We start from the raw sequence: 21,479 nt of genomic DNA, 5'->3' as shown, positions 1-21,479 counted from the left end.
ACACACACAAAGGTAAAAAGAGAGAGGTATAGAGATAGAATGTGTATGGATTCTAACCCTAGAACTCAAAACCCTAATATGGCTATCTAAACTCTCTAAAGTGTCTAACCCTAAGCAAGGGAGAGAAGGGCTCCTCTTATAGAGCTTTTTGTCTTGTAAAGCTTACAAGACAAGTTTCTAAAGAGGGAGATCCCTCCATACACGTGTATGGAGGGGAGCCAAATGCAAGACAGCTGTAATAAAATATCTGCAAAAGCAGATGAACAGTAGTCGGCTGCTCAAAAATGCCATTTTGGCAAAAGGGATTGCCGACCGGTAATAAATAGTGCCGACCGGCAATATACATTGCCGATGGCAGCAAAAACCAGCCGGTGGCCTCTGGCCATGGCCGGTGGTGTGTGGGGATGCCTCACAAGGCATTCCCTGCCCCTCCAAGGCAAAATGTAAGTGTTTGGTGCAAAATCAGACACTGAACAGTCAAGTTCGGAGATCCTGAGGCAAGGCGCGTAGCCGAGACCTCCGGGAACTCCAAACGAACACAAACATGGATGATCACCGGGTGTTCAAACGGTGACGTCCAAGTCTTGAGGACGGTCAAAAATGGGGTATCTACAACTGGGTACTAAGTACAAGAAAATATTGAATACATATATTTCTTCGTCACATACTTACATGCAACTCACGGCATTTCGGATGGATCCAATCATTCATTTTCTTTGAAGTGTGGTTGTCCTCATAGAACTTTGGGAAATCCAACTCTCCATTTTTTGCTACCTGTTAACACATCAACGTATAAATCAATGATTTTTGCAGACAGATTTGATGCAGATTTTTGCAGACAGATTAGTAGTTTAAACAGATTAAGCAGATTTTTGCAGACAGATTTGTTGCAGACAGATTTGTATGATAACAGAGTTTTTGCAGACAGATTAGTAGTTTAGACACATTTCTTTGCAGACAGATTTGTATAGACAATTTTTCATTAATAACTTTGTAAACAAATGTCTGGACAGATTTGGAAATTTGTTGCAAACAGATTTGTAGTTTATACAGAGTTCGAATTCAAGAAGATTATCATTAACAGAATTATATTTTCCCGACAGATCTTTTACAGATTTTTTCAAATTGACCACTGCAAAATGACCATTGCTGGATCAACCAAGATGTCACAGAAGTCTGCAGAAGTGGAACTCAGGAAGCATTCATACATGACCAACAGAATCCCCACACATCTGAGATGTCTTACCAGCCATACTAACCAACCATGGCACAGCAACCCAACTGTAGCAACCCAGTTCAGAGCATACCAGACAATGCACACCAGAAAACATTCATAGATGACCAACCAACCAAGGCACACCAACCCAACTATAGCACATTGCATAACCACTAGTAGATCAGAGACAAGCAGAACAGACTAGACTATTCAACACCATACTATTCAAGACAGCAGCAGAGGACTTAATGCAGATGCTCCAACAGATTTCTGCGAACACATTTTTCAGATTTTGTCAAACAGATTCTGTCCAACAGATTTTTGCAAACAGATTTTCGCAGATAGCCACTTATAACCACTTCAGATTATGTGTATTCTAACATGTGTTGACTTTCTAAAAATCTGTTGAAACAGATTTTTACAAACGGATTGAAACAGACCAATTAGAGTATCACTAACAGAATTTTCCAAACACAATTGAAACAGATTTTTACAAACAGACTTTTTCAGATTAGTTCAAACAGATTTTTGCAAATAGATTGTACGTCATATTTATTCAAACAAATTTTGTCAAACAGATTTTGTCAAACAGAACTGAAACAGATTTTCCCAGTCAGATTTTGAGAGACAGATTTCGAATGAAAAATAGAGTATAGTCCTTGGACAGATTTCGAATGCAAACATCTGGCAAGGGTATCATTAACAGATTCTTTCCACAGTTTTTTTGCAAATAGTAGATGTTTAGTAACAGAGTTCAACATATATATATATATATATGTATCACAACATAACATTTTCATATCCAAACATTACAAAGGATTCAAGTTTTAAAAAACATCAAACTCACCATAGTAGCCATTGCGATAGGAAACGAGCGAGACCCATTGGTATGATTGTACAGCAATTGACTCCTATTACTCTTGCCAGCTTTTGACCGTTTCTAAAAATAAGACAAACAGATAAACAATTTTTTGGTAAATACTAAGGCATATCACATTTTCACATAGATGTATGTACTCTATCTAGTCTATTATTTTACCTGGTGAGATGCATCTTGCCATGCCACATCGATCAAATGCTTCCAATTATCTAAACTCACCCCTACGGGCGGATGAGCATAGATCTCATCACATGGAAGTCCCTCTAACAATTCGAACTCTTGCTTCAAGGTGTACCTCCAATCTTTGTACAATCCATAGGCCTTCTTATTCACAATCTCTTGTGCTTGTAAGTCATTGTGGAAATCGTCTCCAATTTGAAACTTGTCCTACAAGCATAACAAATTGAAATTGTAATCATTAAATAATAGTCTTTCTTATTAGCATACATAATACAATTACATCTTGTGGACAAGTAGTATTAGTTACAAGAACTCCTTGGATGACGACAGCTTTTGTAGTCTCATCAAGATCCAGCCATGACTTCACATCTTTCAAAGGGCACAAGGTTCTAATTTGAATTCCTAACTCGTTAGTTGCTGGAGTGGCATACTTGCCAGTCATTGCATTCAACCCACGATCGATGTGAACATAACATTTTTCCCCTTTCTTGGCTCGAATTATTTTTTGTATGCCTTTGCCATGTGTCGGTCTACGTACACGTAGGGGCTTCGAAGTCCCTGTTAACAAAATAACAACACGAAAATTGGCTACAAATTGGGTACAAAAAAACAATGGCAATGGCAAGTGATAATTGACACATTTGATACACTTTAATCTTACCTACGCCACTCGGCTGCGTTTCAGATGGGACTTGTGTCTCATTAGAATCAACCATTGGTTGGCTAGTGGCATTATGAGATGGTCCCACATTTGATGGGACGGGGAGAACACGAGATGGAGCAACGGGTGATCCTAAAGGAATAGCAGCTGGCGAGTCTGTTTCTGGCTGCGTGAGTGTCTTTTTCCGAAGCCGACCAGTCTTTAATCCAGGTACCATTTTCCAATCTGCCTGATGCCTGATGCTGGAACAGTGTTTTATGTTCTGGATTAAATTTGTGTCACATGAATAAACTGATAAAAATACATCACATGAATAACCTGATAAATATACATCACATGAATAAACTGAAAAATAAATTGATAAACTGATGAATAAAAGAAAATAAGGTGGCAGCAAAAGAAACAAATTGTAGTTTTCAAAAGAAACACATGAATAAACAATGGATTGGGAGCACACTCTTGGTTATAGTAGTTTTCAAAAGAAACAAATTGTTGGACTTATTGGGATTTAGTGGCAGCAAGCCCCAGTTTGATGCATATTTCAATCTCATATTGTCATACTTGAAGAAAAATTTATAGCATATCCACCTTGCACCTCCCTATCACAGGGCAATGGACATACGACACACTTCCGTAAATACCATCCACATTGCATGCTATCTTTATAATCATCCACTAGAATAAACAACTACACACCTGTGTCATGACCTTTGCAATTAACAAATTCACCTCTGCTACTACATACAAACCAGTAAAAAACAAACTCAGAAGGATACCAAGAACAAGAAAATAACAAGTGCAACTTACCAGGGTTTGTTGGATGAGAACAGATGGATTTCACACTTCCTCTGTGCCCTAACAGTGTTGCAATACCAAGAACAAGAAAATAAAATCAGCAACTTAGCATCTTCCTACACAAATTCAAACCATAACTAATGTTAGAAAATTACAAAATGAGGCCAAAAAGGAGCAAGAGCATTCTAATCAACTCTGAGAAAGAAATCTCATTCGGGCTATCCCAGTGAAATTTTAAAATGCCAATGATGTGGAGAATATAAGACGATGTGGAGAATATCACAAGGTCATCTATGACTCAAACTCTCTAACTGGGCACATACGAGCTAGTTTAAGCAACCCGACTCATTCCTTTTGCACACTTGTTGCAAATACTTTTGCATCTTTATTTATCCTTCACAGTTCACTTCTTTCTTTTTCTTTAGTTCTTTTATTTTTTTTTCATTTTTTGTTATAGACCCTAAGGCTTCTATTCAAAAAATAAAATTCTAAAATCTGTCACTAAATTCTTTTGTCCCAATGCACTTTCAATTATCCATACAAGTTCCGATATCCTAAATTCCCCCCTCTATCTCCCTATCTCAATAGAATTATATTTCTATTATTCCTAGCCGTTGAATCATGAGATTCCTACACCACATATTTCTCACATGATTCATTGACTTGAGCATTTTGGGACAATAGCATAAAGATAAAAAAAAAAAAAAACAAGATCCTGAGCCAGTCAATTGATCGTGTTTCAAGAATCTTTTCTTGAGATTCACTGTATTGTACTTACAACTGAGTGTGTGAGACGATGACAAGTATGCAGAGACAGTTGAATTTGGGAACATAAGATCCCTCACCTTTTTTAGACCATAAACCCTGAAAAACAGTGTTTACAAACAATCTACAGGAGATTACATTTATAGTCAATATAACCATATAAATCTATCAAAGTAACATCATTGATAGTCATAGCCAGCAGTAATCCGGGACAATGACGCTACAGGAGAAACTTATAGTGTTTACAAACAACAGAACTCTGGCATCAGAAGACAGTGATCGGTGGTCCCTCTACAATCAACCAATTAGATCCTTCACTAGCTCAACAACAGAGAGATCTAGAGCTTTCTGAACATTGCATTTAGTTAGAATCGAGAATTTAAGAGCAGCTACCTACAGCCGCGGTTATCTGGGTTAGGTCTAGTAAGTGCTTTTATAAAGTAGTTGCGGATCTCCGGTATTATAAGCTGGATCAGATGAGAATACCTGCAAAAATTAGAAATAAATAATCATTTTAATAGCCAATGGAAGCACATAGCTAATCTAGTGATGAATATAAAAACACCTTTCGTTTTCATTCTAAAATGAATCAGGATATGTAACATAATTCCACACTTGGTAATCATGCAATATTGTTTTCTCAAGGTTTTTTGACATAGCAAAGTGCTCGTTCATTTTAACAATATCAAGTTTGCTACATCACAGCTCTTGAGATTTTGATCAAATTAAAAAATGCAATATTTTAAAATTATAGAGGATATGAATTTTGCTGTGTTCTCTCAGCAGCATAATTTATCAGAGCCACTGAAAATTGCCATAGTTACTCATACTCCATCTGATCTCAGGAATGACAGAGAAAAACTGAATAAAGCATTTCCTTTCATTTTTCTAGAACCAGTTTTATATCATGCATCATACTCAATACATATTAGTAAAACATTTAGTAGGTACATGACTTGGCCCCGTTATGTGATTGATGGCCATAAAACCATAAAACTTCAACTGCCATAAAGAAACCTTGGTTATCGCTATATCAGAAATACAGAACTGAACAAAACCAATCCAATACTGAGAGCAGGCCTCAGACCAGCAGCATAGTAAACCAACAAACTATGCAAAGCAAACAATAGAGGGGTAAGCTAACTCTAGCACCAGTATACCAGCAGAAGAATCTAAATCAAGCACCAAACAACCCAGCAGCATAGCAGCCAAGCAGCTTAACACCCAACAGCAGAACCACAAGAATGGACTGCCAGGTCTTGATCCGGACTCCATTCACCACCACATCTGATACATGACCTACTGATTTCCCAGAACCTAAGCTTCCAAAACTGATTCCATGCCCTGGCCCACAGGTAATGTCCGAGGCTTGCACCTTCTGAGACCCACATACTATTGATATACAATCATCACACCATATGGAGGGTTGTACCACAGCCAAACTCAACTCCTGGCTCAACACCAGAAACAGAACTTGCTAAAGACCACCACACAGCTCCAAATTCAGAACAGAACAAACCTTCACATTTTTCAGACCCAGCACATTGAACAAAAACAAAAACCAAAAACATAACTGAATGTCATAGAATTTTCAGAATTTTGCAGATTTTCACATTTTTCAGATTTCCAGATTTCAGAGTGATTTCCAGATTTTCAGATTTGCAGATACATACCAAGGTGATTTCCAGATTTGGACAAAAACCAAATTATTTGATGAGCACCAGATTTTCTTATTATAACTATAGAATTTGTCATAGAATTTTCAGAATTTTCAGATTTCCACATTTTCCAGATTTCCAGATTTCAGATTTCCAGATTTCTAGAATTTGCAGACCTATTGAATTTTGGAAATCTGATTTTCATAGAATGTAAAATCTGTCATAGAATTTGTCTAAATCTGCAAATGTGGAAAATGTCAAAACTTAGAATTTGTCATAGAATTTTCAGAATTTCCAGATTTTCAGATTTCCATATTTCACATTTCCAGATTTCCAGATTTCAGATTTTCAAAATTTTCAGATTTCCAGATTTTCTTATTATAACTATAGAATTTTCATAATAATAGAAGTTTGACAAGCAGCAATTGTTCCAAAATTAAAAAAAAAAAAAAAAAACTCATTCATGATAGTGGTTTATATCACGAGATATTGACATTTACAAAGATAGATCCCCCTTCATTATAATGAGTTTCCTTTGCATTTGTGCACCAGTTGAACATTTACATTGCTCTAATTATGACATGCACTAAAGCATGATATACATCAAGATTCTACATCAACATCTGTATCAAAATCACTTTGTAGGTCATATTCTTCGTCTATGTCGTCACCCTCCCTCATTAATCCATCTCCATCATCACAAATGAAGGCATCATCTGTAACACCCTTGACTTCTACACCTCTGACAGATTGCAACACTTCCATTGGAATAATTTCAGATTCAATGTCATGTCGATGCAAAACCACATCATCATCAATAGCCATAGTAGGTACCACCTCGGTGGTTTCTTCTTGTTGGAACACATCATCAGGTTGTACGACATCCATCTCTGGCACATCCCAAATTCCTCGATGTTGGAACTTTTCTACGACTCTCCAATTGGTACCTAATTTGGTGTCATTAACATAGAATACTTGTTCAACCTGACTTGGTAATACGAATGAGTCATCTTTGTACCATCGACTTGTTACATCAACTGTTGTAAAATGTGGTTCTACACGCATAGTTCTACTACTACTGGTGTTAAACCATTCACATTGGAACAATACAATCCGACGTCTGAACAAATAGTTCAGTTCCCACACTCTGCACAAGTGTCCATAGAAGTGTATCAATTGGCCTTGATGCTCCCCTTCCACGGCTAATCCACAATTCTGACTTTTTCGACGGTTGTCACGGTCGATAGTATGATAACGGACACCATTACAAACACATCCTGAATATGTGTTCACTAAGCCACTAGGACCATTGGCTAATGACCACATATCATCAGTTGCTTCGGGGGAAACTTGGCTCCGCAATTCATTCATCTACATGAAGAACATGTGTCATGTTACTAGCATGCGTGACATTTACATAATGTACGATCTATGGTAGGATATGAGAATACTAACTTATATGATCTTTGAACCATTTAGAAAATTCTTTCCGATGTCTATTTTCGATGTCGAACGCACCGGCTCTTTGGTGTAACAAGTTCTTGTGCTCCCTAGTTATAAGAAATGCGATTCAAAAATATTTACTAAGATAAAGACTAATCAATTTACAACAAAAACACTTTAAATACGTTTGAAGGATTCATACTCTACGTGTTTATCCACTTCTGTGCTATTGTGTAGGACAAACCAATGAGCCAACTCGCGTTCAGCTACGGACACATCGGACGCCCTTGTCATTAGACCAAAGGGACGTACAGTTTGGGTGAATACCGCCAACCCTGGGCCACGGTCACCCATGTCATAATTCCTTTCTGGGCGGTTAAACAATGTTTCAACTCCATCCAAATACATTGAACAAAATGTTGTACATTCTTTGGAAATGTAAGCCTCGGCAATAGAACCTTCAGGATGAGCTTTGTTGGCCACAAACCCTTTTAGACGGCCAAGCAACCTAATTTTGCAAGCCAATGGCAATGTTATACTGCAATATTTATATCAACAGTAAAGCGTTAACTAAAACTTGACAGTAATACGATGGCTGAGTTAATACCTCTCAATTGGGTACATCCATCGATATTGCACTGGGCCTCCAAACATAGCCTCTCGAGGCAAGTGAATTGCCAAGTGGACCATGACATCGAAAAAAGCCAGAGGGAAAATCATCTCAAGCTTACAAAGTATGAGTACGATTTGTTCATCCAATTTATGCAAATCTGAACGCCTCAATGTCTTTGAACACAATTGTTTGAAGAAATTTTCCAACTCAAAAAGTGTCATTCCGATTTCCTTATTAAGGTAGCCACGCATCCCAATTGGAAGAAGTCGTTGTATAAGGACATGACTGTCATGACTTTTGAGGCCAGATAATTTTCCAGCTTGAGCGGTCACGCAATTGGAGATATTTGCTGCATAGCCATCAGGGTACTTCATTGATTTCAAGAAATCACAAAAGCCTTCTCTCTCTTTCATCGACAATGTGTACAATGCGGGAGGCTTCTCAAAGGACCCATTAGAACGCCTCTTCAAGTGTAACTCGTTACGTATTTTCATGTCCTCCAAATCTAAGCGTGCTTTGTCCGTGTCCTTGTTCTTTCCATCTACGCTCAAAAGTGTCCCAACAACATTGTCACATATGTTCTTCTCAATATGCATGAGATCAAGCTTGTGTCGAAGCTTCAATGTTTTCCAATAGGGCAAGTCAAACATAATGCTTCTCTTGCTCCAATTCAAATTTTGATGTTCATTCCTTTGTCGTTTTCGATTTTGTGGGTGCTTTCTATACGGCTTGTAAGTCCCATAATCAATTTGCTCTAGTATTTGGTCCCCCGATAAGTCCAAAGGTTTGGACCTATGCTCCGTTTGACCATTGAAGAGCTTACTTGTTCACCAGGTGTGGTTCTCAGGCAAGTGGCGACGAGCACCCATATACCCTATTTTACTTTGTAATCTCTGGGACGATGGATTATTGTTACAATTAGGGCAAGCCAAGTAACCCTTTGTACTCCACCCTGACATGTTACCGTACGCAGGGAAGTCATTTATGGTCCACATTACCGCCGCATGCATTCTAAAAATTTGCCCATTCGATGCATCATATGTTTGCACACCATGCTCCCACAAATTCTTCAATTCTTCTATTAATGGTTGCAAGTAAACATCAATGTCTCTTCCAGGTGCCGAACGTCCGGGAATAAGCAATGACATCATGCAATATGGCTCTTTCATGCACTTCCACGGTGGGAGATTGTAAGGCATTAAGATTACGGGCCACATGCTATATGATGTGCTCATATTCCCAAATGGATTGAAACCATCTGTTGCCAGCCCTAGCCTTACATTTCGAGAGTCATCAGAAAACGTCGGATGTTGCTTATCAAAGTCCTTCCATGCTTCACCATCGGCCGGGTGCCTTAATATGTCATCATCCACACGCTTCTTATTGTGCCATCTCATATATGCGGCTGTTTTTTTGGACATATACCTTGTGTGGAATCTTTTTACCACCATCATCGTTCAACTTGTATCTATATGCGTCACATGTAGGGCATTTCTCCAAATTACCACTCTCCTTCCAAAATAGTGCACAATCATTTTTGCACGAATGAATTGTTTCATATCCCAAACCCAAGTCACGTAAGAACTTCTTAGCATCATAGAGTGTCCATGGAACTATTTGATCACATTCTGGTAGAATGTCCTTGAATACCTGCATAACCATATCGAATGACTTGTTGCTCTATTTGTTGTACAGCTTCAAATGAAGCATCTTAATGACGAATGATAGCACAGAAAACTTTTCACACGTCGGGTAAACTTTGCGTTGTGCATCTTCGAATAACCTAGTGAACTTATGCAAATCCTCCCTCTCCAAACCATTAGGTTCCTCGTCGGTATGATCATCTATAAGACCACTCACGTAAATTTCTTCCAACATAATAGGCAACTTGTAGACGTCCCCGAACGCTCCCGGGAGGAACGAGCTCCCGTTCTGTTCATTTGGGGTCACTACAGCTCAGGACTCTCAAATGTCACGGTTCTTAATCTGAACCAAAGAGTCCAAATCCGGCAAATTGTTTTGAGAAACTGATTTTTGAAAAAAAGTGCCAAACATGGACTGCTTTGCCAGATACAGAGTCGCCACCTAAATATTTTATTTTGGGAAATTTAGGAAACCCTGACTCGGTGCCAAAAGGCCACGTGTCCGTCATCACCAAAGTTGCCTCGGCTCGGGAACTTGGGTACGATTGGGGAAGGTCACTTCGTGAGCACCCCCGCTCGCCCGGTCATAGACCGGCCTCTACTAACCATGATATCTATTTTTGAAAACATTGTGAGTTCTTATTCCGGTTTATTAGCCTAGGTTACTATGTGATGCGTACAGCATATAAGTATAGACTGGGTCGCCTGGATTGGAACAAAACACTTCTTGCTTGTTTTTTGAAAATGGTTTGCTACCCGCAGGTAGTCTTTAAAACTTTTGATGATTTATTTCAATTTAAGCAACCCAACCTTCACCCACAGGCATTCAGGCAGTTATATCAGATAAGCACATAGCCTCATGGTAAGCATGCTATCATGGCATTCACTCACACGCATGCAAGGATGCTAAAACATAAAAACTCACCGAGTACTCCAAGCCAAAATAGACACTTATTAGAAATCATGCATGAATCCTAAGTATACAGAAATGCCTAATGCAACACATACAAAATGCAATTATAGCAGGCTCGGCTATTCTAAGATGGTGTATGAAATGCTACAACTATCATGTATTCAATTTGGAATTGAAAGTACAATGCAGTTAGTATGATGCGCCGAGCCCGGTGCATGCAATACAGATGAATGAATGCAAACATGCTATCATACTGTATGCTAATTTAAACATGCCCTAATCTAACCATCAAAAGCGGATAAATAAAAAGGAAGAAAGACGTGGGGTTGGAAGACATACATCACACTCACCCACATTTATTACAGTTGTGCCCTCACTGGGAGGGTCCGAATAAATAATACAGTCCAAATGAAAGAATATTACAGTCCAAATAATATACAAATTCCTAATTAATTAATTAACTAAGAAAGCAAATAAAACTGGCGTGCAAGCCAGGGACTGCTTCGCTTCTGATGGATGATGCATGTCCGGATTGTCTTGCGCGGAAATCCACCGGAATGCCCCGATTAGCCTCTGTTTACATCTGTTCTTGAAATGCGTGCCAAGCCCCAAAAAGTTGCTGATTCCTGATTTTGCTGCAACAGAGAGCAGGAAAGGGGCATAGCAATGTATTTGCACAGATATATGCATGTCTCGAACCTCGTGCCACCAATCACGCATACCGAGGCATGATGGCCGAGGAGTCGAAATGCACAACTCAATATAGGATGAATGCACATGAAACTACAGCTAAAACCTAACTCCATCATGGATAATCCGGAGTGTCGGTGACTGGGGAATTGAGACACATTCCGTCACTCGGAGTACGAAATGTACCTCGTTTCCCGTGCCCGGGCTAACTCCTATTCCGGACACGATGCAATATGCATGATATGCATGAAATGCAACTAATATACAATCCTAACATACACAATGCTATGAAAATGAGGTGTCTCGAAATGCGTGCACGCGGGCACGCAAACCGAAGCGATGATATGTGTCTCGAAATGCGTGCACGCGGGCACGCAAACTGAGGCGATGATATGTGTCTCGAAATGCGTGCACGCGGGCATGCAAACCGAGGCGATGATATGATGTTATGTAATGAAAATGAGATGCCTTGAAATGCGTACACACGGGCACGCAAACCGAGGCAATGGCGGAATGCTATGAAATGACATGGAAATGACAAATGGGCTTATACCAACATGAGTGAGCCTCAGCCACACTCACATGGGATGCCGGCGGATAAAAATGAGGTGCCTCAAAATGCGTGCACACGGGCACGCAAACCGAGGCGATGATATGTGTCTCGAAATACGTGCATGCGGGCACGCAAACCGAGGCGATGATATGTGTCTTGAAATACGTGCATGCGGGCACGCAAACCGAGGCGACGATATGTGTCTCGAAATGCGTGCACGCGGGCACACAAACCGAGGCGACGATATGTGTCTCGAAATGCGTGCACGCGGGCACACAAACCGAGGCGATGATATGTGTCTCGAAATGCGTGCACGCGGGCACACAAACCGAGGCGATGATATGTGCAATGCAAATGACATGGAAAATGCAACATGGACTTATACTAACATGAGAGAGCCTCAGCCACTCTCACATAAGAAGTCGGTTGATGAAAATGAAGTGCCTCGAAATGCGTGCACACGGGCACGCAAACCGAGGCGATGGCAGAATGTGATGAAATGACATGGAAATGACAAATGGGCTTATACCAACATGAGTGAGCCTCAGCCACACTCACATAGGATGCCGGTGGATGAAAATGAAGTGCCTCGAAATGCGTGCACACGGGCACGCAAACCGAGGCGATGACAAAATATGATGAAATGACAGGGAAATGACAAATGGGCTTATACCAACATGACTGAGCCTCAGCCACACTCACATAAGAAGCCGGTTGATGAAAATGAAGTGCCTCGAAATGCGTGCACACGGGCACGCAAACCGAGGCGATGACAAAATAAGATGAAATGACATGGAAATGACAAATGGGCTTATACCAACATGAGTGAGCCTCAGCCACACTCACATGGGATGCCGGCTGATGAAAATGAAGTGCCTCGAAATGCGTGCACACGGGCACGCAAACCGAGGCGATGACAAAATGTTATGCAACATGGCAAAATGATATGCAAGCATGCTAATGGAATTTCAGCAGTAAAATATGGGGGAAAAACAGTCCCGAAATGAGGCGAAATGACATGAAATGCATGGAATTGTCCCGAAATGCAACACTAGGCACCCGAAATGGCCTATAGCTATGCTAAACATGCACAATATGGACATGCAATGCAAAGACAGAAGATAGACAGTCCCAAAAGATGTACTTTCACAGTTATAAACATGGCCAAACAGCAAGCATAGGTAGGGGAAAAATAGCATGCAAGAATAGGGGCCAAAAGAGGGGTAATGAAGCAAGTGGTATAAGCAAAACCCAAAATGAAAATTTTCATTCTACAACACTGAAGAGGGACCAAAAATATGAATATTTACAGTATATGGCAGCCTCAAAATCAGTATACAAATATGCTAAAAATGTGATGCAAAATGAGGCTCAAAAGGTGCTATAACATGAAGTATACAAAATAATCACCAAACAGGAAAAAAGTGTGAATGAAACATGAAGTATAGGCCAAAATAAGGCCACTTTCAGTTCGGACCAAGGTCCAAAAACAGAAGCAAAGGGGGGTGCCAATTTATGCAAAAATGGGGCCAAATAAGGGATATAACTACAAGTGACACATGGAGGTACCAAAAAATGTTGAGCCCTTCTCCAATGTTGAAGAGGGGATCAAAATAAGCCTAATGTCAGTTTACAACATGCTCGAAAATAAATTTCTCATGGGCCAAAAATAGCATGCAAAATCATGACATATAAGAGGATCAATGAAGCAAGTGTATTATGGAGGGCTCAAACAGGGTTGAGCCCTTAATGAAAAGTGAAGATGAGCTCAAAAGAGGGCCCTTTTCAGTTAGGGCCGGAGCTTGAAACAAAAATAAAGTGGGGCTTAGAAATAGATCAAGAAAAAGGGTCAAAAGGGTAAAAGTATTACTTACCCTTGAAGACTTAAGCTTTTGTTGCTTCTTGGATGGATTTGCAGCTTCTTTTGCCTTTGAGAAACCTCCCTTGTTGCTGGAAATGAGGTGGTGGTGGTAGAGCTTGGTGGTGTAGAAGGAATGATGGTTAGGGACTTAGGGTTTTTTGAAGAAATGAGAGGTATGGAGATGGAGTTGTGTATGGAGGCTTGAAGGTGAAATTTTCTAACCTCTCTAATGCATGTTTTCAGCTGGTTATATGGACCAAAAGGAGGGTGTAAAGGTGGGGCATAAAGGAGAGAAAAATTCCCCCAAAAGGGTCCCCCCGGATGTAGATATTTTTGGGAGAAAACCAAGGCACAGCTGGAATGCACTCAACCTGAAGAAGCAGGCCGGCCTATCACTTTTGCTCCAGGTGGCCGGCCGGCCACTTAACATAGCCGGCCGGCTAGATCAAAGAAAAAAACGGCCGGCCGGCCAGAAAAAGTGGCCGGCCACCCCCTAGGATGAAGCCCCAGAAGTTAGCTTTCCAATGGCGCAAACCTTGCATTAAAATTCCTCCTGTAGAAAAAGTTATGCCCCTTTCTGTGAAGCCGCGCAGATTCAGTCCAAGCGGACTTCAACCAACCACATCTCTCCCCCCCGGACTTGGACTTGGGAGATTCTTGAGTGCAAAATGAAGCCCCGGAAGTAAGCTTTCCAATGGTGGTGGCCTCATAACTTAATTCCTCTTGTGCAAAGAGTTACGCCCGTTTCGGTGAAGCCGCGCAGCTTTTTCTCCTTCCCGGATTCATGCTGAACCACTTTTGACCAAAAAGAAGTTGGCTTTTCGGCAAAATTACTGGCCTCCCACCAACTTTTGGTGTCCTCTCATGTGTGTAGATCACATATATGTGGTTTGGGGTTGGCAACAGTGACTCCAGGGTGTTCAACATTGCATGTGAAGAGAGGGGTAAAAAAGTAATTTTACAATTACTGGCCGGCCATGGGTTTTTAGGGGCCTCCCAGGTGTGTAGATCACAGATATGTGGTCGAAAGTTGGCAACACTAACTCCAAGGTGTTCAACATTGGCCCAGAAGAGGCGGGGAAAAAATGGAAAGAAAAATTAATGGCCGGCCATAAACTTTTAGGAGCCTCCCAAGTGTGTAGATCACAGATATGTGGTTGAAAGTTGGCAACACTAACTCCAAGGTGTTCAACATTGGCTCGGAAGTTGGAAAAACGGGCGCCGGGAGGCTCCGGAGGAGAGATAACTGGTTGCTGCAACAATTACTAGCCTCCCACCCTTCAGTGACCTTCCTGGTGATAAAACAGAGGTACCTGCCAAAAATGAACGAAAATCGATGCAAAACGAATGTTCGGGGGCCAAAACACGCAGTTCGGGATCCCGAAAATGGGCTGTTAAGCACCGAAAGTGGCATTCGGCCACGAAGTGGGTTTCTCAGGCCCCAGTGTCCCTTAAAAGGGAGCAAAAAGGAAGTATGCCAAAAAATCAGAGCAATAGGAGATGGTTAAGCGGTCCCGAACCGAGGCACACGGCCTACGGTCTTGAAAAACCGGAAACCGGACTCCGAAATGGGCAAAATGGCCTGCGGCCACAAAATGTAGCCTACGGACATTGAGAGATGGTCTACGGGACCTCTCCCTTCCCTCAGGAAAAGAAACAGAGAAAACCGAGTCTAGTTCGCAAATCGAGACAAGGCACAGAAGAGGGTTCGGAAGTCCGGAGGCAGGGCTCACGGCTGCGACTCTAAAACTTCTGAACAAGCACATTATGCAACATCACCAAGCGCTCAATCGGTGACGTCTGAGTCTTAAGGTCGGTCAAAAATGGGGTGTCTACACAACTCATCCATGGGCGGATCATCGATATCTGTCATACATTCGCCACTACCTCCACATTGGTCATTTGATGCACTAGGACGAGACACGGGAACATGTTCCCCATGATGCACCCAAGTTAAATACGAAGATGCCATTCCTCTTCGGATCAAGTGCATCCACACAACTTGTCTGCTATATTTTGTGCCATTAATGCAATCGACACACGGACACCTAATGTCATCCTCTGCGCCTAAATTTGCCATAGCAAAATCAAGGAATGACTTCACCCCTTGTTGATACTCTTTACTTGTCAGCCTATTATTTATCATCATCCAACTCTTGTCCATTTTGTCACCTACAACTCACACAAAGATTAACCAAGGAACAAATGAGAACACGCATTTCAAGTTTAGATAGATTATGTTGTTTTTCATTCACTGTTTGGCTTGTCACATAAATCTCTTTTAGGGTGGGACTTTGTGACACGATTTGTTCTAAAACAATGCGTAATTATGGAAGTTAAGCCATTAATCCATCTTCATCATTTTCATGCTCTTCACAGTGTGTGTGCATGACATGTTATTTATTAAAAAAAACAGTGGCTCGTGGGTACTCGTGAGGTTGAGGCAGTAAAAGCAAAATTTACAACATCGATGCAAACACATGAGCTATGCATTGTTGCAACGGCTGAAATCAATCGTTGCACATCCAATGACCATTTCTAAAAATTTTAAAAATGAAATAAACAAAACACAAGGTCGGGTTTTAGAGAGATCAGAACTTGCAGCTTCACAGGAGAGGACACAACCTTCCATGGACGCTGAAGCAAAGAAAAAGCGAAGATAACATAAAGCACTATGTGTGCCCTAAGCCTAGTTGTGTGCACCACAATCCTTCAAGGGCTCTTGGTGATCTCAATGGAATCAAGAAACACTTTTGCTAGAAAACATGGGGAAAAGAAATGGAAGTCAAAGATCTATGACTTCACATGTTAGTCGGCAATTTCTTGCATAGAAACCATTCAGAACCTGATTTAAATCACCCCATTCAGATTACCAAAAATAAATTTCCAGAAAACTGAATTAAATATTCTGATCAGCAAGAACATAATGATTTTTTATGGAAAAAATTCCATAGCATTGCGAAAGAGATGCGGCAACTGGAAATACAAGAGATGATTATTAAAATATGAATGCATCTCAGAAAGACTTTAGAGAACGTCAACGAAGATATATTTCTCATAAGCAAAAAGATCAATAATTGCACCCAGTCTCAAAGGCACCAGAGGGAAAACTAAGAAACGCAACCCATGATTTAAAACCCAAAAACAAAAAACTAAGGTCAAGGACAAAGGATGAATGTAGCTGATCACAAGTACATAGAAAATAAAATCCATTTAATCTCAAGAAATTATTTTGGTTAGTCAATTCCCTGAATGTTCACTTACAATATTATTATATTCTACAAGCATATTTCAACTTAAAATGCACAGTGACACCAAATGTTTAAAAAAAAAAAAAAAGCATACACAGCTAGGCCAACAGATCGAAAGTCATGATCCATGGGTACCAAGCTACTACTATATGTTCATTCAAGAACACAACATCAGCTGAAGAATCTACAAGGACAATCTAATCCCTGCCCTTGTTTTACCAAAACTATGATCACTGCATCTCTTTTCCAAGACACAAAATATCATACCTCAAGTGTGAATACTTATTCATTTGTTGATTTTAAAATCATTCATATCTCAAGATTCTCAACCTCCATATATTACATCAATTTCATACATTGGAAATGCAACTATGAAGAAGAACAGTAGGTATGTATTAAATACCTCAACATTCTTACCAAGGCATCCAAAAGCAACTAGCAGCTAGTATATTTACTCAAAACCATAAAAATTCCTCTTTTATATGTACTACTACTACAAGACTTTGCCCTAGTTTATGTAGCAAATGGCTTAATTCACCCCAAGCATTGCCCTAATTTTTAATTTGAATCACATTTCAATAACAATGCCCTAATTGAGGGCATTTCGTACTTCATATTCTGTGTGTTTTGACATATATATATATATATATATGTATGTATGTGTGTGTGTAAACAGAGACAGATAGAAACAGAGGGAAATCGAGAGGGAGATACAGAGAGAGAGAGAGACAGATGCGAAATTCAAACATACCTGGGAGGGAGTTCGGGGGATGATCCAGTTCGGGGGAGTTCGGACGATGGAGACTATTCCTGTAGAGAAGAGGGCAGAGGCGTGAGTGTACATATGATTTGTGTATATAATCGAGTATATATGGAATCAAGGTTGTGAATATATGATTCGTGTGTGTGTGTGTATATATATATATATATATGCATGTATGTGTGTGTGTGTGTGTGTAAATAGAGAGAGAGAGAGAGAGAGAGAGAGAGAAAGAGGGAAACCGAGAGGCCTTGTGAGATGTTTAAGAAATGGAGAGGGAGATACAGAGAGAGAGAGTGAGATACCTAGGAGGGAGTTCGGGGGATGATATAGCAACTCTTGTGATGGAGACAGAGCAGTGATAGAGGCGAGAGTGCGAGAGGGAGGGAACTGGGATACTTTTGCAATGAAAATAGAAGAAAAAAATATTTACTACCGACCAAAAATTATTTTCGTCGCTAATATATATTATGAAAAAGTAATATTCCCTTCACAATTTCGTGGCACGTTTGGCTACCAAAAACATAGTCGGTGAAACTGCATTATTTGGCAACCAAAATCCAATTAGTCGCCGAAACTAATTATTTCCAAAAACAAACTTTTGGCTACCAAAATTTTGGTCGCCAAAGGTAAAAACGTGACATTTTTTTTTATTTTTCGTTTTCATTCGACAAAACGAATCGAAAAATTATAATTTTTTTCTAAAATTTCAAAAATAATTCAATAAAGATAAAAATTAACAAAAAATAGTAAATATTTGTTGCTTATTTTGAATTTTTAAAACATATATATTTCTTAGATTCGGCTCGAAAAAATGAATTATCTTAAAATAGGTGTTTTTTTAGATGTTGCCCAATGGTTCATGTGATACAAAAATAAAATTTAAAATATTAATTTATTATCTTAAAAGAAAATAGAAGTAAATGTTACAAAGTTTCTATACAGATTCAAACCAATGTTTTAAAAATCGGATCGGTGAGCAAATCGAACCGTGACATCACAAATATATTAAAATTATATTTAAATGAAAATATAAGTAATAAAATTATAAATTAAAAATATTAAATTATCTTAAATATTTGTCCTAATATTTTTTTTACTGAAAAATATAATAATATATTTTAAAATATTATATTCTTATATTCTTATATTTTCTTATATTCTTATATTTTATAATTTTATGACAGATATATTTTAAAATATTATATTCTTATATTTTGTATTCTTATGTTTGCTTATATTCTTATATTTTAAAAATTTTCTTATATTCTCTTATATTCTTACTAGTGTATGCCCGTGCCTGAAGGCACGGTGTAAATTAAAATAAGTGAATAAATAAATAAACATGGAGGAAAAAAAGGAAAGGGGGAAATAAAATAAAAAAAAGAAAATGAAGAATGTGGAATCATGGGATCATTCGTGGATTATTTATGAGATAATGGGAAAGGTGGGTGAGAAAGAGAAAAAGAAAAAGTAAGAGAAAAAAATGGGAAAGTGAAAAATGTACACATAGCATACATCACAGCCGTTTTGTAATTTGAACAGATCTGAACTGTTCAAATGTCCTAGTATACTAAATAATATATTGAAGATTCAAAAACCCTCCTGTTCAGGAATAATCTAAATAATTCCACTTATTTGATGAGTATACTTATTTATGTCTCATCCCTTTTCTATTTTTCTACACATTTTTTTGTAAAAAAAATTAAAAAATACACTAAATAAGCAAATCTCAAACAACTCTTTAATATTTATTTTTCTCATATGAGTTGTTATTCCAAAAATGTTTTCATTCATTTGTTAGTAATTTTTTTATCTCATTTGAAATGGTCAACTGTGATCAAGATCTTGTCTGCTTTTCTCTTCCCAACTCTGTAATTCACTTCTCTCCAATACATAGATCGGCTGACATATACATATATATATATACACATTTCCAAAGACACATGATTTTCATTTTTCTTCTTCTTTCTCTTCTCTAGGATCCCCAAATTCCTCATACATATACACACACATTTGCAGAGATATATTAATAGCGAAACTCACAGCTGTTATGTTGCTGATAAAATCCACCCTTGTTCTGAGAGGATTTATGAAATGCTGCATGAACTCTTTCTAGCGATGAAGGGAGACACTAATTTTATAGATTTTGAATATTTTATGTAATCAGGACACTGCATTGTGCCTAAGTTCTGTGGTGGTGCAACGGACGGAGTGACTTGAAATATAAGAATATTTGAGATTAAAGAAAATTGACTTATTATCTTCTTTAATTCAAACTGTCATCATCAAAATTAAGGTCAATTATCATCAGGATTGCCTCTAGTCTATAAAAGTTGATTAGGCATGCAGTCTTGCTATAAGCCTCACCTCAAGTCTCACTCAAGTGATCTAAATTGTTCATTTTGTAAATCCCTACGTATAAATCATAAATCAAACATAAAAAGAATCAAAATAATCGTAGCCACATTATTTCATCATTTAGTCAAAAATAAACATATAAACTTCATTGTAATTTTAAAATATGCATTGCATTACACCAAAGGGAGAAAGAAATCGCATTATAAAATGGGTCAAAAGTATTACATATAGATATACAACAACAATCTTACATCCCACAAACAAAGCATTAACAGCTAGCCTTATAATACAATGATAACAACAAACAAAGATGTGCAGGAAATCTATCCAAGAGTACTTTGGCAAGGAAACCTATATATTCGATGACTCTGCAGCATATCAACACTACCATAAGATGCTAAACTAAAGAAAGATCTTTGTCTTTCAAATACACAATATTTCCTTGGTATTTTCCTGTCTCCGTACTTCACAAAGCTTCTCCTATGAATTCTTCATAGGATCAAAAATAGGTGTATCCACCAACTAATAAATGGTCTGAGAATCTCAATGCTACTCAATTTAACAATGCAAATTTTTATTGTCAAGGAAATTGTGGATCATGGTGTCAGGTCAAAATTTGCTTCCAGTAGTGAATGAACATGGGCAAAATAAGACACCTTGTAATCTGGCTTAAATTCCACATCTGTGTATTCGGGAGAATCAAACCTCCCTGTTTTGTCAAGCAAGCATGTAAATGCTCCCGCTCGTTTCCCACAAGTAACCTGCAAAGACCAAGTAAAGGAGCTTTAATTTACACAAAAACATGTTTTGATTCAAACAAATTTGATAAAAGAATGTGAAATTAAAAAATATATATATACAAAAACAACACCTCAAAATGAATCAGAAATGTTCTTAACAAATATGGTGCAAATGATGGAGAGAGAAATAGAGCAGAACTCACATCATCTTTAAGGTTATCCCCAACCATCATTACTTCATTAGGTTGAACTTCCCAAATGGAACAGATATGTAACAGTGGTGCTGGAAGGGGATTGATATATATTTAAGGGGGTCATCTCAGCCATCTATTTAAATTGACAAATGAATCATAGTAATTGAAATGTCTTAGTAAGACAATTGTCTCTAACATATTTTCAAAAACCGTTCTGTCTTATTATATAGATATTGTAAAATATACTTAATTTTTTTTTGGGACTCCTGCATGACTAACTAGGCACTAATCAATTTGATTTA

The 21,479-nt window shown here is 38.7% G+C and overlaps 1 protein-coding gene across 1 annotated transcript; it reads right to left on the bottom strand.

Moving 5' to 3' along the window:
- Window positions 1-2,129: 2,129 nt before the first annotated feature.
- On the bottom strand, window positions 2,130-20,998 carry LOC145796491 (uncharacterized). Its single transcript, XM_082881746.1, has 4 exons — window positions 20,949-20,998; window positions 17,874-17,932; window positions 3,745-3,848; window positions 2,130-3,179 (listed from the first exon to the last, which is right to left on the bottom strand). Exon 4 carries the CDS (start codon window positions 3,152-3,154, stop codon window positions 2,807-2,809), a length of 348 nt encoding a protein of 115 aa, XP_082737872.1. The 5' UTR covers window positions 3,155-3,179; window positions 3,745-3,848; window positions 17,874-17,932; window positions 20,949-20,998; the 3' UTR covers window positions 2,130-2,806.
- Window positions 20,999-21,479: the final 481 nt, after the last annotated feature.

Source organism: Camellia sinensis, chromosome 8 (genome assembly GCF_055761805.1).
Source record: "Camellia sinensis isolate YWXY chromosome 8, ASM5576180v1, whole genome shotgun sequence".
In the NCBI taxonomy this organism is placed as follows: Eukaryota; Viridiplantae; Streptophyta; class Magnoliopsida; order Ericales; family Theaceae; genus Camellia; species Camellia sinensis.
Note: the sequence above shows the minus strand (reverse complement) of the source record. Positions and strands in the feature narration are given on the sequence as shown.